The following is a 24,264-nucleotide window of genomic DNA, read 5'->3' as shown; positions in this document are numbered from 1 at the left end:
AACTTGCCCAGTTATGGAGAAAAAAAACATATGTGTTCTTAAACTTGATTATAGCCAAAAGAAATTGATTTCACTTACGGGACAATACACAATACGTTACACATTTGAAGAAACTATCCAAATACTGTGATTTAAATGCATATGGTTAGATAAATCATTAATATACTAAATCGTATGTGGACAGAATTTTCAAACACAAAGAAAATTATTGTCACAAGCAGATATGACATATGGCAAAACAATTGAAATTGTTGGAGAACTAAAAAACTGTTCCATGGGATACTTCAGAATTGCAAAAAGGAATCCAATTGGGACAAGTGCATTAAATCAAAGCGCTAAAAGGTAAAATTTAGCACATTCCAATGGAAGCCACTTACCACAAAACGGCAGATTGAAAGAAGCTGTATCATGGCAATATGACAGGTCATACAACGATTGCTTGTAACCAACAGCGAATTATTAGATTGGAAATAAATTGGGTCTGCTACAAAAGGTGAAAGTGGTTATTGGAACATTACTAGTAAAAATGTCCAAAACAAAAACGAAACAATTGTTGTAGTACTCTCAAGGTACGGGGTAAAAATTTGCTCTTACTCCGTAATGCCACGTGTTAACTGGAGAATCAGGAATTACCAATTTCGAGGTCTTTGATTTGAGTCAGCGGGGTTTGAACCCTTGACCTCCAGCACTGATTGTAATAAAGCTTACACGAAATCATCTAGGCGGTTAAGAGAAAAGCGTTGACAAGGTGACATGGTGTTATACGGATAATAAAAGAATATCAATGATAAATAACATATAAAAGAATTGTCAAATCCAAATTACGGTAAGATATAACCAACTATACATGTACATTCATACAAATGTTACAATAGGAAACACAATAGCCAAAGTCCGATAATATAAGGCAAGTAATAAATGTCTATGATGTTGGTTAATGTAATGTATCCGGTTTTTCTCTGTAATTAGTTAATACTTCAGTTTTATCATACATATCTTTTATATATTCATTTTATAAAATTTACTGTTTGCAAAAGTATAAATTATTCTAAATAATAAGGATGTTCTTATCCCAAGCAAAAAACGCGAGTTGTAGTTGACACAACTTTTTTGAACTTTTGGTCCTCAGTGCTGTTCAACTTTGAATTTGTATTGGCTTTCGAACCGTTGTATATGAGCGTCACTAGTAAGTCTTGTGTAGATGAAACACAATTCTGGCGTATGAAATTTTAAACCTGGTGCCTTTTGTTAGCTATTATTCATGTGTTTCTCTGTTCAATAATGTTACCTATTTCTTTGTATTGTAGTCCTGTAATGTTATGTTGTCATTTCAATGGTAAATTCAACATTGCCGTTAAATCGGTTTGTCATGCCACAAAACCAGGTTAAACCCACCATTTTCTTGTCCAGTACAAAGTCAGGAATATAGCCATTGTTATATTATAGTTCGTTCTTCTGTGTGTTACATTTAAACGTTGTGTCTCTGTCGTGTCGTTTGTTTCCTCTTATATTTGAGTGTAAATTAACATTACTATAAGACGTGTCGCGGTATTTTTCTAACCCAAATTCATGTATTTAGTTTTGATGTTGTATTCGTTACTCTCATCAAATTTTATTAAATGCTTAGTTTGTTTCTGTGTGTGTTCATTTTAATGTTGTGTCGTTGTTCATCTCTTATATTAAATGAGTTTGCCTCAGTCTTGGTTTGTAACCCGGATTTTTTTTTTTTTATCGATTTATGAGTTTCGAACAGCGGTATACTACTGTTGCCTTTATCTATACAATCTTCCAAAAGTTGGAAAACTATACTCAAATGATTATCTTCAAATAATTGGTGATCAATTATTATTGACACATACATTTTGTAAATAAAACCAAGGGACATTACAAACCTTCCACATCTATGGGAGCAAGATTATTTTGAATAAGCCTTTTGATTATCCATCAATATCACTGTTCAAAGAACTTAATTGGATGACCATTTTTACTCGAATAAAATATTTTCAGGCCATTTTAATGTTTAAATGTATAAAAGGACTAGCGCCAGATTATCTTACAAATAAAAGAGGGACGAAAGATACCAAAGGGACAGTCAAACTCATAAATCTAAAACAAACTGACAACGCCATGGCTAAAAATGAAAAAAGACAAACAGAAAAACAGAAAAACAATAGTACACATGACACAACATAGAAAACTAAAGAATAAACAACAGGAACCCCATCAAAAACTAGGGGAGATCTCAGGTGCTCCGGAAGGGTAAGCAGACCCTGCTCCACATGTCGCACCCGTCGTTTTGCTTATGTGATTACAAATCCGGTAAATAGTCTAATTCGGTAGGTCACATTCATAAAAGGGAAGGGGATTGTAGTTACGACGTAAGGAACATATCCGATATCATTTGTGAAACGGTTATTCCATAACGGTCAACCAACTCGTGATGGCGTCCGTTAAATTTACGAAGGGATGATTTCAACTGGAATGTTGCTTCTTAGAAATGAAAAGTTCACAATTGGAAAGCTGAAATCATCTCTTTTGTCGTAAAGTTTTGATTTCAACCGATCCTCATTTGCAATTTCTAGATCTAAGTCAAGATATGAAGCCGACTTAACTGTATCTGTAATATCCTTTATCTCTAGTTTGATGGGATGTACTGCAAGCAGTACCACGATTTTTTTGTGTCCATGGATTTATGAGTTTTGAACGGTATACTACTGTTGCCTTTATTTATCCAAAAACAGTCTCACTTCTTCCTATTTCAAAAACCAGACAAAACTATTTTCAATCTCATTTGTTTGGAAGAAAATGATTCAATATTCATTGGTCACAGTTTCTTTTTGTCAGTCCCTTGAATTAATTGCTTGCTAATTGTGCCGTCAAATATCGACAGAGCAATAAAAAAAACCATCTGAATGATATATCACCAAACACAATTAAAGCACATTCTACCAAGCGGTAAGTAAATGCCTAAATTCACAACAGGAGGACAAGAGCAACCCTCATATAGTTCGGTTGAAATCAAGACAATACATTTTCATTGAAAATATTTATTCAGGCAAAAATTAAATCAAATATGATTTACTATACATGCTACATATTCATCTTGATAAAACTAGACAGATAAGCATAAATAGCTTCATGCGTTTTTCCTTTATAGAAATTGATTCCATTATCGAAAAAATAATTATAAACGAGAAGGCTTGGAAAGACCACTTATTTGATTTTGCAAGGCAACAAATCTGACACCGGATTCGGACTATTCTCACACTTATTTTTACTGTGCGTACTGTTGTCTGTTTGTTTTTGTTTTTCTACATTGGCTAGAGGTATAAGGGGAGGGTTGAGATTTCAGAAAAAAACCATGTTTAACCCCACGCATTTTTGCGCCTGTCCCAAGTAATGATTCTGATCTTTGTATGATTTTTTATTTTAAATTCATGTCTATAAATCGGAGTTAAGTAGGACGTCAATTATTACTAAACAAGTATACATATTTGTTTAGGAGCCAGCTGAAGGACGCCTCCGGGTGCGGGAGTCTCTCGCTGCATTAACCCTTTGCTGGCTTTCGGCCGTTGTATGTTTTAGGGTCGGTTTGTTGTCTCTTTGACACATTCCCCATTTCCATTTTGAATTTTAATTATCATAAGGTGCAACACCACTAATTCAGGCCCGGCCAGAAAGCACATACCAGAAAGTAGTACATATTTAACACAAAATAGTTCCTACGCATGAGTGTAGCTTTCAAAATATGAAGAATATTTAGGTATTTCTGGTATCAAATGAAAGCTGAAGGACTGGTGATCATTGCAGAACACTTTTGGACTTTTAATTTTGAATATTAAAAAAACTGCACCAAATTTTAAAAAGAGGGTACATTTAGTCTGTTTGTCAGATCTGAAGTACCTGTTTTGGTACATCCGAAGTTCTGGGAACCAGTTCTTTCTTATATGCCATGTAAGGTATGTTGATTTTTTCAGTAGAAGACACCATAAAGTGTTGCTTTGACATGCAATGATTGCCACTTTATTTGAACTTAAAATGAAAGAGGTGTGCCTGGTTGAAATGGAGGAATTTAACATAGAAAGTAATGGGACCATGAATTAGTGGTGTACTTCCATAAATCTACTTATTTACATTGTTGAGATATTCATAAGACATATGTCTGTCAAAAATAATTTGTACCATTCATTATTGTCGAATTTTGCCATACTTGTTTGCGCTACAGGGTCACACTTCAAGTGCATTTCGTGCTAAATTACAACATTTGTAAAACACAAAAATAGCCGCACGCACAGATCGTATCATCAGCATGACATAAGAACTAAGGTTCTCTCTAAAAACACTATTTTGCAAGGGAATGGAAATTAGTCTCAATATTTCATGGGCTAGATTACTTCTAAATAATTTCTTAATTTATCAACAGATAATTGCAGAAAATTGTGTGATAATTCATGTTAGCAACAAGGAGCTATCAACATAGCTAATGATAGTCCATCAGTCATTAATAAAACAAGATATATTTTATGAAAATGAAATACTCAGTATGGCAGATAATTGTCACTTCTTTATTGTTAAAAAAGATAAATAGCAGAAATCAAACATGTATGTTGTTTGAATTTAAAATATGTACTATTTGTCAATAAAATTTTCTTTTGCAGTCATATTCTGCTTTATTTTAAACTATTATAGCTGTGTTTCCTTAATGTTATTCGTTGTCTATGAAAATAGTGTGTGTGTAAGTTTTTGTTTAATGCTTTCCCATAGGCGAATTGTTGTATAAGGCAGACCACTTGTATAACTTAAAAAAAATTAAAATCCATTATCATTTAAATAGCTTTATAGACTACAAGAACATGGTATACATATTGTTTTTTTCTATTATATATATGACTAATTATTAAACTGAAAACCTGTTATGTTATTCTAAATTGACGCCTAGAAGTTTTATATTGCAAACAAAATGTTGTATCATTTATATATCACTTCTTTGTTGTACATGTTGATTAAGTTGTTATCGTCTCTCAGAAAGCTGTATAGATTGAAAAGGCTTTTGTATAAAAATGTAGCTTTTACGAGTTTTGGAGTAATTGTTTGCATAAGTTGAGACGTTAATAAAATATAAAATTGAATTGAACTATGTTAATGTTTGAAAACAAACAACAATTTTATAATAATAAAAAAAACCAGCTACTTTAAATATAATGATTACGCTGCAATTCAATACCTTGTCTATACCACCTTTACTAGCTATCAATAATCATTTATGTCTGTTTAATAATAATCATGACCATCAAAATAGTCATCTGAATCATATTGGAGTTGCATCGGGAATAGACCACCGAATAATCCAAGTGCCTCTAAAAACTGTACAGCATTTACAGTGTTTGTTTCCGTTCTGAAAAAATAAAATACAATATAGAATTTCCTAAATATTTGGAATAATACAATTAAGGCTACATTATGTCATACTGTTCTATTTTTTGTATATCTTTATGTAAGGTTTGTAAGAACAATCATAATAATCGACAATGAATCATAAAAAAAAGTTTAGTAATTCATATAATAATAAATATAATAATTCCGCAAATTTTTCATGTGACGTCTTAATGAAAAAACATCTTAAAAGGCTTTCTTTCAAATAAATTGAAATAACGAAGAGAAAAAACTTGCGGCGGAAAGTCTTACAAATAAAAAAACTTCAAGCTGAAATTCCACATTAACTTGGGAGTTGGATGAATATATGGTTGTCAAATTTCATAAATGAACGTTTTGTTCCTTCAGCTTGGTTTCTGAAACTGTAAACATTTGTTTAAACAGTTTTATAACAAATAGTGTGTCCTTCTTTTTTTAGGAAATGTATATAGCTATAACAAAATTTGTTATGAGTGCCAATGAGACAACTATCCATCTAAGTCTCAATTTGTAAAAGTAAATCATTATAGGTAATAAATGTGCGATCTGCAACACGGATCCGTGTCTTAAACGGAACAGCAAGCTATAAAGGGCCCCAAAATGACAATATTAAACCATTCAAACGGGAAAACCAACCATATCAACAACCGACAACTACTGAATATGCTGTAATGTTACCAATTGTAGAGTCTTTTGAGGTCAATTCTAAATTAAATTTTTTATAGAAATTTTGTCAGTCAAATATAAAACAACTCCTCATCCAAGTCACAGTTTATAAAAAAATAAAATAAATTCACAAATGTTTCGAATCAGATAAAAATTTCAAAGTGGAAATTCCTTAATTAAATTGCATTATTTATTGAAGAAAAGATTACTTGGTAACTGCTAATGTTCCGACTCACTCAGGCAAACGTTTCGTTTACATAACTGGCTTTCAAACGCTTTACTTTGATCATAAGTAGTTTGTTTAAGATGTCCACCGATAAAATAACTAAAGACAATGTAAGCGTTAAATGAAAAGTAGGATAATTCCAGCTGCTTTAAGTACGATTTTAAAATGAACTTCAAAATAGTGAACTTAATTATTAAAAGTAAATAAAATATCACCAGGACACCGTATTCGTTTCCAAATAATTGTGAAAGTTACTATGAATGCTACACATAGATGATCCTTTTTAACGTATTTCATGGTTAACATTTTATAACAAATATTAATTTCTAAATTCGTAGTAAACTTTTCATTTTTTTCATAAATAGGGCTATAAGTTTTCTCGTTTGAATTGTTTAACATTGTCCTATCAGGGCCCTTTTAATCTGACTATGCGGTATGGGCTTTGTTCATTGTTGAAGGCCTTACGGTGACCTATAGTTGTTAATGTTTGTGTCATCTTGGTCTTTTGTGGATAGTTGTCATATAGGCAATAATACCACATCTTTTTTTTTTTTATATTTGTCGCCATTCGGACACCAAGCTAAGATCTAAGCAGCTACTATTCATCCCTACTATTTAACAATTTTTCAACTTTAACAAGCTCTTAAATTCCATTTTAAACAACAGTGAATTACCTTAATTCTCAGTTTCATTTTAGGTAGTAAAGTTGATAAGGCATTCACTACTAAAATAGCTAAACTTGCAAAGCAGAAACTATTTATTTAGCGATATAATTGGACAATCATTCGGCTGATCAATCATTTAAGATTTCCTTTTCACGGAATGAAAGGAAGTCTACATTTTTTGGGCATTACACCAAACGGTCTACTTCTTCATTGTACAATAAGACAATGTATTAAAACAATTTTTAAGTTTAAAAGAATATGCATAAAACTGAATAAAAAGTGATTACTGACTGCATGGTTTATATTTGAAGTAATATTGGTATCCCAAAGCAGGTTAAGTTACAGTTAATGGAATATTTTACAGGTTTATGACAACAATTTTGCATGCAATTTTGATTCGATGGCTTATAACTGACAATTGGAAAAAATATTGCATTTAGGCCACACTAATTGATTCCTTGTTCGATGGACCCGCCCGCACCTATTTTTTTCAAAACATTTTTTTTATTTTAATTATATTCCCGCTTCCCACATCCGGAAATGAAATCATGTCCATTTCCCGCACCGTTTTTTTTGTAAATATTAAATACAGATCTCAACATTTGTTTTTTTTTAAATCACAGTCTAGCCTTTATATAACGATTTTAACCTATCAGCACCCCACAACAATGTAAATATCTGCGAGAATATTTGTTTCAGCATGAAACCAATTTATGCCTAGCGGGAGTGCTCCGATATAAATAGAAATACCAGTATAGAACAAAACGTTGGTTTCTTTCCCCCTAACTTATATTCCCTATAAAAAAAACGTTCGTTGTTAAAATAAAGTACAAAGAACTTCTGAAGGATTTGCCTTCAACTGCAATTATAATGTATGGTGACGGTCATACCCGCTGCAGGTTTGTGCACCTGTCCTGGTTGATTCAAGGACCTGTCGAATTGTGTACAATACTAAGTTGTGTTCCCTTATAGCTTGCTGGTTGGTCTTGATCAAAGCTCTGTGTAAAAGGCCGTACTTTGACCTATGTTTGTTATTATCAGGTTGGGACCAACCCTCCCTCAGACAAAGGCCTTGAAGGGGTCATTTTACCATGTTTACTGTTGTAGAAAAGAAAATAGAAATACTAAGGATTTGTACAGTGCTACTATACAAAACCTTTGACAACTTGGAATTTTTTACTCAAAAAGAGGAAAAGTACATTATATTTTAAACAACTTTTCTAAAAGAGGGATGGGTCCACTTATTTTGAATAATATTAAACTGTTAAAGTAAATGTGTTAACATGGTTAAAGTCCAGGAATATTACAAAATTCTTGGACATGTTTTGACCATTTAATACCAAATATTATGGTTCTTTGGGAAAATATAAGCCCTTTTGTACTTAAAGTGTTTTTACCAAAAAATTATATTATAACTTATTTTGACGCCTCATAAAAGGGATATTCATAATATTATGGGGTTGTTCTGAACCTGATTATGACTTGGATGGAGAATTGTCTCATTGTCAGTCACACATACATAGATCAGATTTATTTATTCAATTATTTCTTGTTGAACAGGGAAAAAATACTTCATAAATTAAAGAAATGTCAAGGTATAAGAGATAAGTCAAGTTTTTATATAGTCAAAACCTACTATTTTATGGTTACAAAAAAAGTTTATAATCGCTCGCCTGTACTTTTTAATCTTCGCCTCAAAAATTAGCAAATTAAATATTTTTTTATTAAAATTTTCAAATCGCTCGCTCGCCCCAATTTTTGGAGTCCAAAAATCCGTAGAACAAGAAATTAAATTGGTGTGGCCTTACCTCTTTTATTTTATGGAATATTACTGATTAAATTCTTTAAGAATAAGTGGACAATTCTAAAATAAACACAGTACTGAAAATCGGCAAAACACATTCTTAAATTTTACATTAAATTAAATCATCATTCGTTTTAATGAGGCAACATAATATCAACGTCCATGATTACGTCTTTACGGTATACATCATTTAAAATTCGTAATCTAGCTGATAAAATGTACAAAACGTAGGAATGAGCGGAACGTCCACGCGTTATAGCTTGGTGAACTTCAAATAAGAAATCACAACCAATTATATAACAGATGGGTTAATAATCTGAAAACCAAGTGATTTATCATGTGATAACCTTTGCTTTATCATTGAAACATAACTGTACGTACAAACGACTTCTATATATTTTTAAAAAGAAATCTAAGGATTTGGCATTAGAGTTGATGAACTCAAAGCATATTTATTTTTACTTTTTTGCCAATTTTATGTGCATTCTATAAAAAGAGAGGCAAAATATACCAGAACCAAAAGGACATTCATACTTATAAATCAAAACTAAACTAACAATACCTTTGCTAAAATGAGAAAGAGACCAACAGACAAACAATTGAACATAAAACAAAATATAAAGAAACTAAAGACTAAGCAACACAAACCCAACAAAACTCCGGATGATTTCAGGTGTGCAGGGAGGGTAGGCAGATGTTAAAATCTGTGACATTCCCCCTGAAATGTTCCTTTACCATAATGTAGCAAGTTATTCTCCTGGAAACATCGAAAAGTATATCGGATTTGTGTACTGATAAGCAGAAAGAATGTCCACGGAAAGCAAAAATTTTAATAATGCACATTTACATTTTCTTATAACTCTGTAAATTTATAATTTAAAATTTTTAATTTTTAATTTAAAACAGTGCAACTAAACAATTGAACGTTTGAAAAATGCAACTCGAACAATACAAATAAATAATTCAAAATCATAATTTAGTAGTCTGTTACTGTTATTCCTGCATGGCACAGATGTGCTTTTATAGTTTCAACATTTGTGATAGATACATTTGTGATATGAACTTATGTAATGTGTACATTTGTGAACTATACGCTTTTAGTTTGTTCATTTGTAATTCTATAATATGAGCTGCGTCAAATAGAAGTACAAGTGCGTGTATACATGTACATTTAATATAACTTTGATAGGTGTTTGAAATTGGTAATTAGAATACAACACAAAAGATGAACTTTGGTCTGTTTGATAGGGTTCCTATATCAATTCAATTTACATACAGTAACAGTCTTATATTTTATCGTGTGTTTTTCTATGTTGTGATGTTATACTATTGTTTCAGAAAAGGGAGAAGGTTTTGTACCATTAAAACGTTTAATTCCTGCTTCAAATGTATGCACCTGTCCTAAGTCAGGAATCTGATATATAGTAGTTGTCTTTTGTTTCTATAATTTATACTGGTATCTCGTATTTACATAGATTAAACCGTTGTTTTCCCGTTTGAATGGTTTTACGCTAGTAAGTTTTTAAGTCTTCGTGTTTAAAGCTGTTCCTTGACCTATAATGGTTTTCTTTAATAAATTGTTATTTTGATGGAGAGTTGTCTCATTTGCACTCATACCACATCTTCTTATCTTATCATACATAAATTTTCAACCCGAAAAAAGTTAACTGGTGCATTGTGATTACGGCAGATATTCATTTGCATAAGGTTGAATACTATCCTACTCAGCTCAAATGCCAATTCGCATCTTGCATTTATATTAACTGAAAAGTGATTTTCTATTATGAATCCATATTTGAATGACCTATTTTATTTTGAAGATTTGACAAGGTAAAATTCTGAAACCTGTAATACAGGATTAGAAGCCAAAGGAATTTTATGTTTGCGTATTCTTTCCAGTATGTATTTAATAAAAACTTAGTGTTGACAATATTTACATATCCATCGATCAGTGAATCTAAATCTTGTACTTAACCGCGTAATGGTCATGTTAAAATACCACCAAAATGACTACACCATGTGACGAAATACAGAACAAACAAACGCAAGAACACTCAACACAGAGAAAAAAAGGGATACATAATATGAAAGTGCAATAAATGATGTTAACTGCAGAATAATAACGGACATATCCCACGAATTAAAGACGACACAGGACACCACAAACTGAACCTCACACGAATAAATTAAAGTTGTGTATTTATGTGACGGTTATATTATCAAAGCCTATTTTGAAGTTCATATAATCATATAAACCAGATCCAAAAATCACATTTTGTTTTCACCAACATACATAACCAGACCGATATATTGGATTAAATGTTTAACATGCTAGTTGACAAGGCAACACATCGTATGCCAAACGCTTTTTCAGTTATTTACAAATGCAGCCGTATTGATAGAAATATATTAATTAAATGCTCATAGCTGATTTGAAAATCATACAAAACGACCTTAAATTATTCAAAAGTGTTTGTATACGTTATCTCTTAAACAAAATAATAATTTCAAACAGAAACGCAATTCTAATATTGTTGTACTACAAAGACCATGCAAAATGTTCGTGTACGGTCTATTTGACTCATGCATTAATACACTAACTTAAAAACCTCACAAAGAGTTCTTCAAATCATAGAAACACTTATGAAATAAAAAAATAAGCCAGAATTCGCTGATTTGCAATTCAATTTCTTTCTTCTTTTTTTTTTTTTTTTTATAAAAATGAACAAAGCAGTATCATGAATGTTATCCTGCAATTAGGTGTTCTACTGTTCAGATACATCGCTATGCTGTGTCTGTTTACTATACAGATAACGATTTATAGCTCCGCCCACTGTCGGATTGAGTATTGTATGACAATTCGTGAACTTAAATTTTGCAGTAGTCGCATTCCAATGACGTATTACATTTTGTGAAATTGCGAATGAACGATTTCTCTAGACGTTCTGTTTGTTTTCAAATATTGCTTTAGAGCAATAAGAATCACACCAATTTTCTGATAATATACACACATACACAAAACAACCATGTCAATTTCAGCATGCATGTTAAGTGAATGTCGAGCCTGAAGCGTAGAACAACTCGTACACTCCTGTTTCAAATTGGACAATGTTTTGATATTTGTTTTTACTGTTGAAATAAGTGATTATTTTAAAATAGATAATTATTCACCTTTAGCGATGCATTATTGTTGGCCATTCGAGATTTTTTTTTTGCGAACACGTCTTCATCTGAATGTGTGATTACTGTATCGTACAAGCAAAAGCCTTTCAAAAAAGGCTATAGGTCGACTCTTAGCTAATGAAAATGGAAAGTGCTCTCGCTTTGTAGATTTATTCATTTACTAGAATAGCAACGTGCATCAATCAACAAATTTTACCACACACGTGAGGTCACACGTTATGAAGTAGTATATATCGTTTAACGTTGTTGTTTACTTCAGAAGATTCGACTATTTATAGATGAACGTTACTTGTGTACTATCTAATTGCTAAAATAGAGAGGACAAATCCGATACTCTATGGGATTGAAGGACATTTACTAGGTTTGGATTGTCCTAACCAATCAATAAACTTTAATTATTCACGTCTCGTAATATCTTCCAATCAGCTAGCAAGATAAACTCATGCCCTTTCTGTCAATCGTTAAATTCTTAATATCGACTCATAGGAGTCGATAATTACTACACGGGCCTCAAGGGATTTCAAATAAAAAATAAATGCAAAACATGTGTATTTGTGTCTTTCAAAACACAATTAATATACAGAATTAATTTTGAGATAAAGACAATAACTTTTTAGTGTCTTTAAATACCAGTTATATTTGCACTCGGCTGGAAACAGGTGTAGTAACGTAACTTGCTAAAAGCTCGCACACACCTTGTTTCCTAACTTCGTACAAATACAGCTATCTTTTAAGACACTAAACAGTTATTGTCTATATATTTAAAAAAAAATAACACTAAAGGTTGCGTTACGAACCAATCGTCATATCACAAACTTCGAATTACCAATATTTATCGCACAAATATACAAATAACCAAATTTCACAGTACAAATGTACATATTACAATTATCGTGTAGTTGTTATGAAAATTCTGTATTTAAATTTTGAATAACATAAAAAATTACATGGAGTTGCCTTATTTGAGTTGCAGTTATAAAACATTCAGCTGTCGAGTTGCATTGGTACAAAAAAGTATTGCAAAACTGGAATTTCGAAATTATATAATTGTATATTACATACAATGACAGAATTGCAAAATTGGAATTACTACACTTTTGGCTTTCCACATATATTTTTGGCATTGGCAACGGTTAGATAATAAAACAATTGTAACATTTGCCGGAATACAGGGTTGGGTAAGAATCCGATTAATTACGAATATAACAATACTATAAGGGTCTACGGTTATGTTCCGGACCATATGATTATTTGGACCATACGCGTATGGTCATGACCATATGGGTATAAACTCATATGGTCCGACCGTACGCGTATGGTCGGGGTAATTAACGCTCTGTTACAGTTTACTTTTAATACCTTTAAACTCGTCATATAATATAACCGTCCAATAAAAAGACGTAGTTTAATTAATGTATATTGTAATAAAAATAATAGCTTATTTCATAAATAAAATTTAAAAGTTTCACATAGTTAATTTTACTAACTTGTCAAAACAATAATAAACACATTTTATACCGATGGTAATTACCGATTTGTTATAACGAGTGAATGGCGACTTAAAAAAAAAAATCCAAATATTTCTTAATGAACTGTTACACAAGAAGTCTCTGGAAAGTAACATAGTTTATATAGTTGTCTTGCGAATAGGGTGTTTTGCAGTCATGTTACGATATTTGAGATCTGGAGCTTCTTTTAAAAAACACCGTAGAAATATGAAAAGGATCGTGCACAACAAAGACTTGCAAACGCAAAAAATATATGATACCATGTGAAAGTCATGACCATACGCGCATGGTCCAAATACTCATATGGTCCGGAACAGTTCAATTGTTTTATTGTTACATTAGTGTAATTCAATGCACGCTAGAATTATCAAACTTAAACCTTCTTTAGTTCTGTTGCTCATGTTTTCGCCAATAGGAACGAAAAAAAAACCCGATTACAAAATATATGGAGTCTGAAAAAAACCCCACTGTTTCCTCCAGTTTCAAACTGTCGGCAAATGTTAACATCAATTGCCTTGATTTCGCCATGTGAATGTGGATTTTCCAAATTGATTGTCCTCTAAATTCAGTAACTATGTGATCTGACTTTTTTTTAATTGTATTTTGAAATTATTTTTTCCCTGCTATGCTTAGTTTGATAAAGAAAATTATCATAATAAGGGGATGATAAATTCAGTTATGGACGGCAATAAAATAATATTAAAAGACTTACATGAAACAAACCGGTCGTGCAAAAATACAAAAATCGCAAGAGTAAAACAATATTTTCATCTGACTTATAACTGCAGTAATTGAAAGTTTCTTTAACTTCAACTAGAGCCTGTGTCGCTCACCTTGGTCTATGTGCATATTAAACAAAAGACACAATTGGATTCATGACAAAATTGTATTTTGGTGATGGTGATGTGTTTGAAGTTCTTACTTTACTGAACGATTTTGCTTATTACAATTATATCTATAATGAATATAATTGAGATTGGAAATGGGGAATGTGTCAAAGAGACAACAACCCGACCAAATAAAAGAACTTTGTCCATTAGTAACAGAGAACTATATTTAGTAAAAATTTACATAAATTTACCAAATTAATGAAAATTGTTAAAAATTGACTATAAAGGCAATAACTCCTTAAGGGGTCAATTTAGGTCATGTTGACTTATTTGTAGATCTTACTTTGCTGAACATTATTGCTATTTACAGTCTATCGCTATCTATAATAGTATTCAAGATAACCAAAAACGGCAAAATTTCTTTATCAATTACCAATTGGAAGGCAGCATCCCAACAACCAGTTGTCCAATTTATCTGAAAATTTCAGGGCAGATAGATATTGACTTGATTAACAATTTAACTTCTTGTCAGATTTGCTCTAAATGCTTTGATTTCATAGTTATAAGCCAAAACTGCATTTTACCCCTATGTTCTATTTTAAGCCATGGCGGCCATCTTGGTTGAAAAACTACATACCCCAAAGATGATTGTGGCCTAGTAGTTTCAGTGGAGATTTTGTAAAAGATTACTTAGATTTAGGAAAAATGTTTAAAAAATTACTATAAAGGGTAAAAACTCCTAAAGATGTCAACTGACCATTTCGGTTATGTTGACTTATTTGTAAATCTAACTTTGCTGAACATTATTGATGTTTACAGTTTATCTCTATCTATAATTATATTTATAATATTCAAGATAATAACCCAAAACAGCAAAATTTCCTCACAATTACCAATTCAGTGGCAGCAACCCAACAACGGGTTGACTGATTCAACTGAAAATTTCAGGGCAGATAGATCTTGACCTGATAAACATATTTATCCCGTGTCAGATTTCCTCAAAATGCTTTGGTTTTTGAGTTATAAGCCAAAAACTGCATTTTACCCCTATTTTCTTCTTTCAGCCGTGGCGGCCATCTTAGTTGGTTGACCAGGTCACTCCACACATTTTTTAAACTAGATACCCCAAAGATGATTGTGGCCAAGTTTGGATTAATTTGGCCGAGTAGTTTCAGAGGAGAAGAATTTTGTAAAAGATTACTTTAATTTACGAAAAATTGTTAAAAAATGACTATAAAGGGCAATAACTCCTAAACGGGTCAACTGATCATTTTGGTCATGTTGATTTATTTGTAGATCTTACTTTGCTGAACATTATTGCTGTTTACAGTTTATCTCTATCCATAATAATATTCAAGATAATAACCAAAAACAGCAAAATTTCCTCAAAATTACCAATTCAGGGGCAGCAACCAACATGTCAGATTTGCTTTAAATGCTTTGGTTTTTGAGTAATAAGTCAAAAAATGCATTTGACCCCTATGTTCTATTTTTAGCCGTGGCGGCCATCTTGGTTGGTTGACCGGGTAACACCACACATTTTTTAAACTAGATACCCCAATGATGATTCTGGCCAAGTTTGGTTGGATTTGGCCAGTAGTTTCAGAGAAGAAGATTTTTTAAAAGCTAACGCAGGACGACGCCGGACGCCGGACGCCGAACGCTGGACACCGGACGCAAAGTGATGAAAAAAGCTGACTTGGCCCTTTCGGCCAGGTGAGCTAAAAAGGAAAAGTGGAGAATTGAATTGTATTGTATGAATGCACTTTGTTGCATCACTCGTTTGTGATGGCTTCTTAGAGTGGTTTCATCAAAATAGGTCGGCCGACTATAACATCGTGCCCCAAAACAACATACTTGATTTTGTAGAAATTGTTATTGTAAATAAAAAATAATAAAAATATGTATGCAATAGTGTAAAATTCAAATAAAAGTGTTCATATTAATAGTCGCATCATGCATTGAATGTAACATTTTCGCAATGTAATCTTCGTAATTAATCTCGGTGCCTTTCCCGCTCCTGCATTCAGGCAATTAGTCCCCAATGTAATATTATTGTTAAATTTCGATGTTACCGTAGACAGCGTATATCTTTCCCGATTTGCTATTTTTAGGACCTTTATCCAACATAAACGAGCGACACACATACCTTTCATCATTTTCAAGCAGAATTATTTCGTTTTCTTGGATACATTCTTTCAATGACAGGAATTGCTTGATTTTCACTGGAAGCGGAAGTGTGGAAATCTTCGTTTCAATCTCAGTACCATTTGAAATCAGCAAAAGTTGATGTCGAATTTGCTTTCTGCATGTTATTGCTAAGGATTTAGGACCCTTTTCAAAATTCTGCAAAAATGATTTGAATTCTGCTTTTTTTGCTTCAATATTATGCCGTTTATAGATGTTGTAATTTATTCTGATGTTTTCGAGATCAAGTTCGGAGACATCAAAGGCATCAAACCATTCTTCTTTTTGAAAATCCCATCCACAAAGTAGTAGAAATTTGGCAGTTTGGAAAAGTCCATGATGTATTAACAAGAGCAAGGCAGATTTGTATGTGTTTGGGATATTTCTGAAAGGAGATTAGTAAGAGATTAAAAAATCAGATTAAATATACTGATTTTCGAGCAAGTGAATCTTTCAAAATGCTGCGAACATAAATGCAGAAGAATAATTTGTTAACACAATATTACAGCAAAAAAAACCCCAACTTAAACACAGACCCTATCTCATAAACTCCATTCCATCTATAACTGCGTCTGCCAATCTCATGGATTCACATATACATTTATCGAAACATTACCCGACAAAGGAAACGTAAAAAAAAACCAACAAAAAATTGAAACCCCGGAACTTATAACCGATCCGTCCATTTAAAAAAATATGTCTGTTTTTTTTTGTGTTTGTGAAAATGTTCTAATACCATATATGGCTTCATCTTCTTGTCCCTGTATAACTAAATGTATATCGACACCAATGCCCTCGACAGATTTATGAATAAAAATTGCCAAAAATCATCACGAAGTACTAAGTAGTATACATACACTGGCAGCGTTGGATTTAAATAATTTCCACTATATGGTGGATTTGACTCGGCTATAAGAGGGTATAAATCTGCGCCTCCACACACAAGAAGATTCAGTACGGATAAATCTACTGTTATCTTTCTACAATTATCTTCTGTTGCCTTATGAACCCCGATAGTCATTTCCTTGATCATATTTTGCACAACAACATCTAGAGGCCTTTCACCAGAATGAGATGCAGCATTTAAGTAAGATCCGTGCTTCACGAGAAATGCTGTTATTTCATATCTTTCTTTTAAATCAACTGAAAAAATAATTGTGATTTTAAAAACAAATATAAATAGATTATTGATTGATTAATTGCTGTTTTATTTTTCCTTCGGCACTGATATGCTATATCGTGGCGGTATCTTTTTTTTTTTGATAACTTGATGAAGCCGGTTGCTCGTTGATAACCATCGACTTTCTTAGGGAAAATTGACAATCATGAATTGGAATTTTTAGGTGGAATGATACAAGTAAAATTTACTAACAGTCAATAGTATTGGTATTTTTAGTTACAATGCATTTCCAGAATCAGAAGACTAGTAAGAGAAGATTTGCAAAACAAAAAACAAACATTAATGGTTAACGACTGACGACCAGCGAAAATTGGAATAAAAACAATTTGCTTGATGTAACCATATATTCAGATACTTACATTGTATTTCTAAATCTACTTGTAATTTCTGAGAAATGATCATATCTTCCCAAATTTCCAAGAAAACTATGTCGAATGTAAATGGATTCAAGCAAATAATAATTCATAATGGCCAATTGATCAATACTAAAGAATTTAATACGCTTCAGGAGATAACTTTTTCTGCAAAGAAGATAAGGGAGCACTACAAAAATATTTAAATTACATAGAACTATGATTTAATTTGCATCTTAATTAGGAACGCTTGAACGCTTGAACTTTTGAATATTAAGATGTATGGAAAAAGTTATGAAAGGTACCAGAATTATAATTTAATACGGCGGACGCGCGTTTCGTCCATATAAGACTCATCAGTGACGCTCTATATAGTTATATCGTCAAACAAGTACAAAGCTGAAGAGCATTGAGAACCCAAAATTCCAGAAAGTAGTGCATAAAATGGCTAAGGTAATTCATTCCTCGGATGAGAAAATCCTTAGTTTTTCGAAACAATCTAACTTTTGTAAACAGGAAATTTATTATTATAATCATATATAATTGATATTCGTGTCAACACCGAAGTGCTGACTACTGTGCTGGTAAAACCCTCGAGGGCGAACCGTCCACCAGCAGTGGAATTGACCCAGTGGTGTTAAAAGTTAGCAAAGGTACCAGGATTATTATTTAATACGCTAGACGCGTGTTTCGTCGACATACGACTCATCATTGACGCTCATATCTAAAAAGTTGAAGAGCATTGACGACCCAAAATTCCAAAACGTAGTGCCAAATACGGCCTAGGTAATCCATTCCTCGGATTCGGATGAGAAAATCCTTATAAGATATGATATCTTGCATACGTGACCTACCTACAATGGATTTTATTGAATTTGAAATTTGTCTCACCTGAACTTAATTCTCCCTTTTATTTATTGAAGTCCTGTCATGTAATGTTTGCACTTAATGTCATATTTAACATTGCCATAAAAGCGGGAGGTTTGGCATTGCACAAAACCAGGTTCAACCCACCATTTTTTTCTTTAAATGTCCTGTTCTGTGTAAGGAAAATTGCCATTGTTTTATTATAGTACGTTTCTGTATGTGTTACATGTAGTTCTCCTCTTATATTTGGTGCGTTTCACTAAGTTTTAGTTTTTAAACCGGATTTTTTTTTCTTTCACCCAATCGATTTATGAATTTCGAACATCGGTATACTACTGCTGCCTTTATATCGGACAAATTGGCACAAATAAACTTACCGAGGGTACAAGCATAATGCAAAGCTGTTTTCTTTGTTTCGTCACAATCATTTATTTGGGCTCCATACTTGATTAATTCTGTAACAAGAATGACATTTCTTTTCTGCACACTGTCAATCAAATTAGTTCCTTTTATTATACGTCTGTTTACATCAGCTCCCTTTTCCAGGAGGGATGACAGAAATAAAATCGATGAAGTTTCATTGATGAGGATTCGATTATTCTGCAGAAAATTTTGTAAGCAGCATCCAATTTTTGGATCCGCTCCATACCTCAAAAGAATGTTTCCTATTTCAACAGTTGATCCTGTAACCAATATAGCGTATGAACAACTCATATGTATCAATATCAACATAACCTAATAAGTGAACATACTCATCATAGTGCAGTTAAACGTCAAAATTTAAAAAAAAACAAGAGGCTCTCAAGAGCCTGTATCGCTCACCTGACTCTACTTTGGTTTTTGAACTCATATAAAAAAGATATTTGGCTACAAAATAACAACACTTGGTCAGCACCAGATAAGAAACATTCATGCTATGTTTGGTTTCATTCCATTAAGTGGTTCTCTAAAAAAAGGCTTTTGTATGTATTTCCCATAGGGTCCTATGTTAAACTAAGTCCTCAATGACGGCCACTTTGGATGATCGAACGGCTACAAAGTAACAACATAGGTCAGCACCTTCAAAATCACTGTTATTAAAGGCAGAGTGCTTATAACTATATGATATATATTAATAACTTTATGTTATATCGTATAACTATACTATATATAACATATATAATTAATTATACGCGACTTCTTGCGAGACATAATCGACTATATGAGATATCTTATTAACTATATGAGATTTTTTAATTAACTATATATCATGTGTAAATAACTATATAATATATCTTAACTGCAATAGATTTCATATAAAATGTAACATATTATATGTCTTATTTAATTGAGTGTTTATAAGATATGTTATCACTTCATAATATATCTGATATACCTTAGATGATATCTTATATAAAGATAACTCATATGACTTAAAATGATATCTTTTATAAAGTTTACAAGATACCTTATAAAGTATAGTATGATATTTAGTCCCCGAGGGTATCACCAGCCCAGTAGCCAGAACTTTGGTACTGGCATGAAAATACGTATTTTTTGTGTTATTAAAATTTGCTGTTACAAAATATTATGAATTATTATAAATTAAGGAATGTATCTCCCTCAGGCAAAGCTCTGATTCCTTTCAAGGATTTGGCTATACTTGGACCTTTTGGATTATAGCTCTTCATCTTTTATATAAGCTTTGGAATTCAAATATTTTGGCCACGAGCATCACTGAAGAGACATGTATTGTCGAAATGCGCATCTGGTGCAAGAAAATTGGTACCGTTAATTTTATAATAAAATATGAACATGATGTAAATATTAAATAACATAGCTATCTTAAACATTTTTAGAATAGAATACCTGATATACACTTTATGTTATCGTTATTTCATATATTTCATACAACTGTGTATTAATGTTCATTAATTATAGTTTATGTAAGTGTTTATTTCCTTGCAGCTGCCATTTGTATCTTTATCTCTTATTCTTGACTTATTTTTGATGTCTGCAAATTGTTTAACCTCAGTGTTTTGGAATTCTTCTTTGTCATGTTATCTGATAAATCAGACGCGTCAAACTGGAGGTAACTCCTTTCCAACATCGTCTAAAGCTATCAGAAATTTTGTTAAAGTAGCAGTTGAAATTTTGTATAGGAAAGATATACATGTTTATTTTTGTAACAAGTTTATTTGTATTTATTGAATATTACAAATTATATCATATAGAAATGAACTTAGTTACACGAACACTTTGTTGATCTTTCACGCTTATTTCAAAAGTTTAGTTCTATATACAACATTTTAACTGGAACCTATGCAGATGTGCACGAACAGCACAACAATACTTATTAAGTTTATATTACAATTTTTGTTCGCTGTTAGATCGCGGAATAAATTGTGGATATGACATTTGACGTTTACATTCTCAAATATTCACAGCTGAACATGCCTCTCAAGTACCCTTTTTGATACTTTGTAAAGTGGAATGGATAGTGTGTTTTTATTTATTCATATCGTTAGTGCAATAATCATCGTTTACAATTTTTCATTTAGCAATAAGCAATGTGTACTAGTATATGTAACATACGAGAATCCTTAAACAAGTTACATGTATATGGATAGCAAGGAATCGATCTTCGGTCATAGTCGATTTATTGATCGACTCATCGACTATTGCTGAAAAATAGGTGGATACAGTCTTGAAGATATGGATGGAGGCATACAAAAGTTTTGAACAGCTCAATGATTAAACTGGTATAAGTTTATGTTTTGCAAGACAGGTCAGTTTATTGTACATTTTTTTATTTCTGAAGGCAATCGAATGTGGTTCATATAACGTGGCCATTTGAATAGTTACTAACAAATACTCAAATTCATTGCTTGATAATCGAAACATAATTGCTTGATAATCGAAACATTCAATTCAATAATTGATTACAAGAATCAGTTTAAAAAGTTTCAGTACACTTGATGAGTGTAACATATTTGGATTATCATATTCGACAAAAATATGATTGTAATTTCTCTCGTTATATTATCGTCAGTATGCACACACACACACAAAAAAAAATTAAAAAAATAAAAATAAAAAATAATATATCATAATAAATTTCTTATTTTGCTACCCTTTAATGTTACGGACGTACACATACATGTATCTACTATTTAAGTAAGAGGCAACACTTATCATTATTGATTACATTCTTAATATGTCATCTCAATATATCATACATACACATTGACATGACCTAGAAGTGGCATACATTATCTGGATTTTGTATTCGATGTAGATAACGAACTATGAAACAGAGAGTTGCATCAGGATGTATACTATAGTTTTGTTCCCTATTTCTCAGAGCCCAAAATACCATATGAGAAGTTTATCCTGTAGTCATACACTATTTGTATGCATTTAAGTTCTTGTCATATATTATATAGCTTGGAATAACATGAATAAAGCTTCACAGCATATGTTGGGATCTTGGCTACAAGTTAAATCATTTTCACGTATGCATTTTAATTATATACAGCTCATGTTATATATATTTGCTTTATCATATACGCATGACAATTCACAATTATTTTATACTTTCTCCCACACACAACATTTTTCACCTCATTTATCACTACTTTAGAGAAAGGTATAGTAGACATGTAATTAAGTCTGTAATGAGGAGTGATAAAGACAAACAAAGCTACAGCATCATCTTTTCTCAACACATGCATTGACCTTATCTATTTAATTTTGTCTTGGACAATTAAATATAGCATTACAGATGGGGAAAGGTTAATGAGTACAGATTTACGACGATAAATCCGGTAAACAAATGTTGATATTTCTAGCTTATGGACATCATGTGTATTGTCTCTCTGTTTTTTTTTGGAATTACAACAATGAGTATAAAGAAAATAACTTGTGTGGATGGAAACTGATAATAATCGTCCCAGTCATCATGGTCATGCAATATTTATATAGATATTTATATTTATGTAGATTGATTAACTATGATAATGTTTTATAGTTTAATGATATATATGCTAATTACACATTGTTTTGAACAGTATTTTATTTATTTCATATTTCGACTACGGAGAAACACGTTTGGTGCTCACATAACTTACAAGATCTGCGATACTAATGACGAGTTTACTTGTAATAGAGAACTCAGACCAATTGAACATGTTTAGTCTAGACACAGAGTTAATATAACGGAACAAGATCGCTTTTTTGTGTTTTTACTTTTTTGGAAATCAACATCTTTCCTGATAATACGTTCATACATCAAAGTTTGTTTACACAACACGACAATATTGAAAGGTTGTTTCTTCAAGAAATTGGTACCATAAAAAGTTGTACATTGTTTTCTATAACCTCGATCAACACAGTATGACATGCCTTATTTCCTAGTGAGATCTTCTTATTCATCTAGCAAAATAGTATGACATGTGTTAACCAACTCAAGTGTGCTACGATATATGAAAAAACTTTTACAGAGAGGATTTTTGATCCGCATTTATATTACAATGAACTACAGTTATAAAAAGATGTTTTCGGATACCTGATTTATTCTGAATATACAGACAAAACTAATTGACTGTCAAAGTTATAGTTTTACATTGTTTAATCTGACTGCCATTTTTTTTTTATCCAAGAGTAATCATTCATCAACGTATTAAATCATATTTGTCTATGAGATATTCAAATTTGGGTGCGTCTGTTATCTGACGGAACACCCGTTAAAGTATTATTGGAAGATAAAAGGCATCAAGATCTGTTGAATATTACGAAATCATATTCATAATTGGGTCTATTATTTCTTTATTGAATTAGTAGATGGCTATTTATAATTAATTTCTATGTCAAGTATTTTCTTCTATAATATTTTTTTTTTATGTTTATTATCGAGCCCTAATTATTTTTTTTAACTAATGTGTTTTACTGTTCACATAACTATTTTAGCACAATCACTATCTCAGAATAATTTTGGGGATACTCAATGTGTTACAAGGGCAGCATGTATGTGTAACACATTTCGTTTGGGCATTAATGTAATAATGGATTTTACCCATTCTTTACTTGTCACAAAATTATTACCTGAGTTCTCAGGCAGCCCTGAATTAAACGGGTAACTAGGCAGCACTCTCGTCGGGTGAACGAATCATTTGTTTGTACATTTGACAGTTCTTTTGGATACATGTTTTAGTGTGCAAATGTTTTTTTTCACTCGAGGTTATCCGTCTCAGGTTGCAAAGTGAGCCCATACCCTCTAAGCATGCAGGTATAAAATTTAAGAGTAGGTATTGATATACTTGAGTTACCTACGTTTGACATGGGATGGGCCAGCGCTCAACATGTCACGCGTATAAGAGAGGTATAATATTTCGGAGTAACAAGT

General features: G+C 32.0%; 1 protein-coding gene across 1 annotated transcript in view; it reads right to left on the bottom strand.

The window, feature by feature from the left end:
• Positions 1-3,744: 3,744 nt before the first annotated feature.
• Positions 3,745-24,264, bottom strand: part of LOC134684405 (uncharacterized) — a 99,931-nt gene continuing 79,411 nt past the window's right edge. The window contains exons 18-21 of the mRNA XM_063543689.1: positions 19,259-19,564; positions 17,339-17,624; positions 16,444-16,866; positions 3,745-5,395 (exon numbers count right to left, since the gene is read on the bottom strand). Of these exons, the coding sequence (XP_063399759.1) occupies positions 5,272-5,395; positions 16,444-16,866; positions 17,339-17,624; positions 19,259-19,564 (1,139 nt within the window). The 3' untranslated portion in view covers positions 3,745-5,271. The remainder of the gene's footprint in view (positions 5,396-16,443; positions 16,867-17,338; positions 17,625-19,258; positions 19,565-24,264) is intronic.

Source organism: Mytilus trossulus, chromosome 9 (assembly GCF_036588685.1).
Source record: "Mytilus trossulus isolate FHL-02 chromosome 9, PNRI_Mtr1.1.1.hap1, whole genome shotgun sequence".
Lineage (NCBI taxonomy): Eukaryota > Metazoa > Mollusca > Bivalvia > Mytilida > Mytilidae > Mytilus > Mytilus trossulus.
Note: the sequence above shows the minus strand (reverse complement) of the source record. Positions and strands in the feature narration are given on the sequence as shown.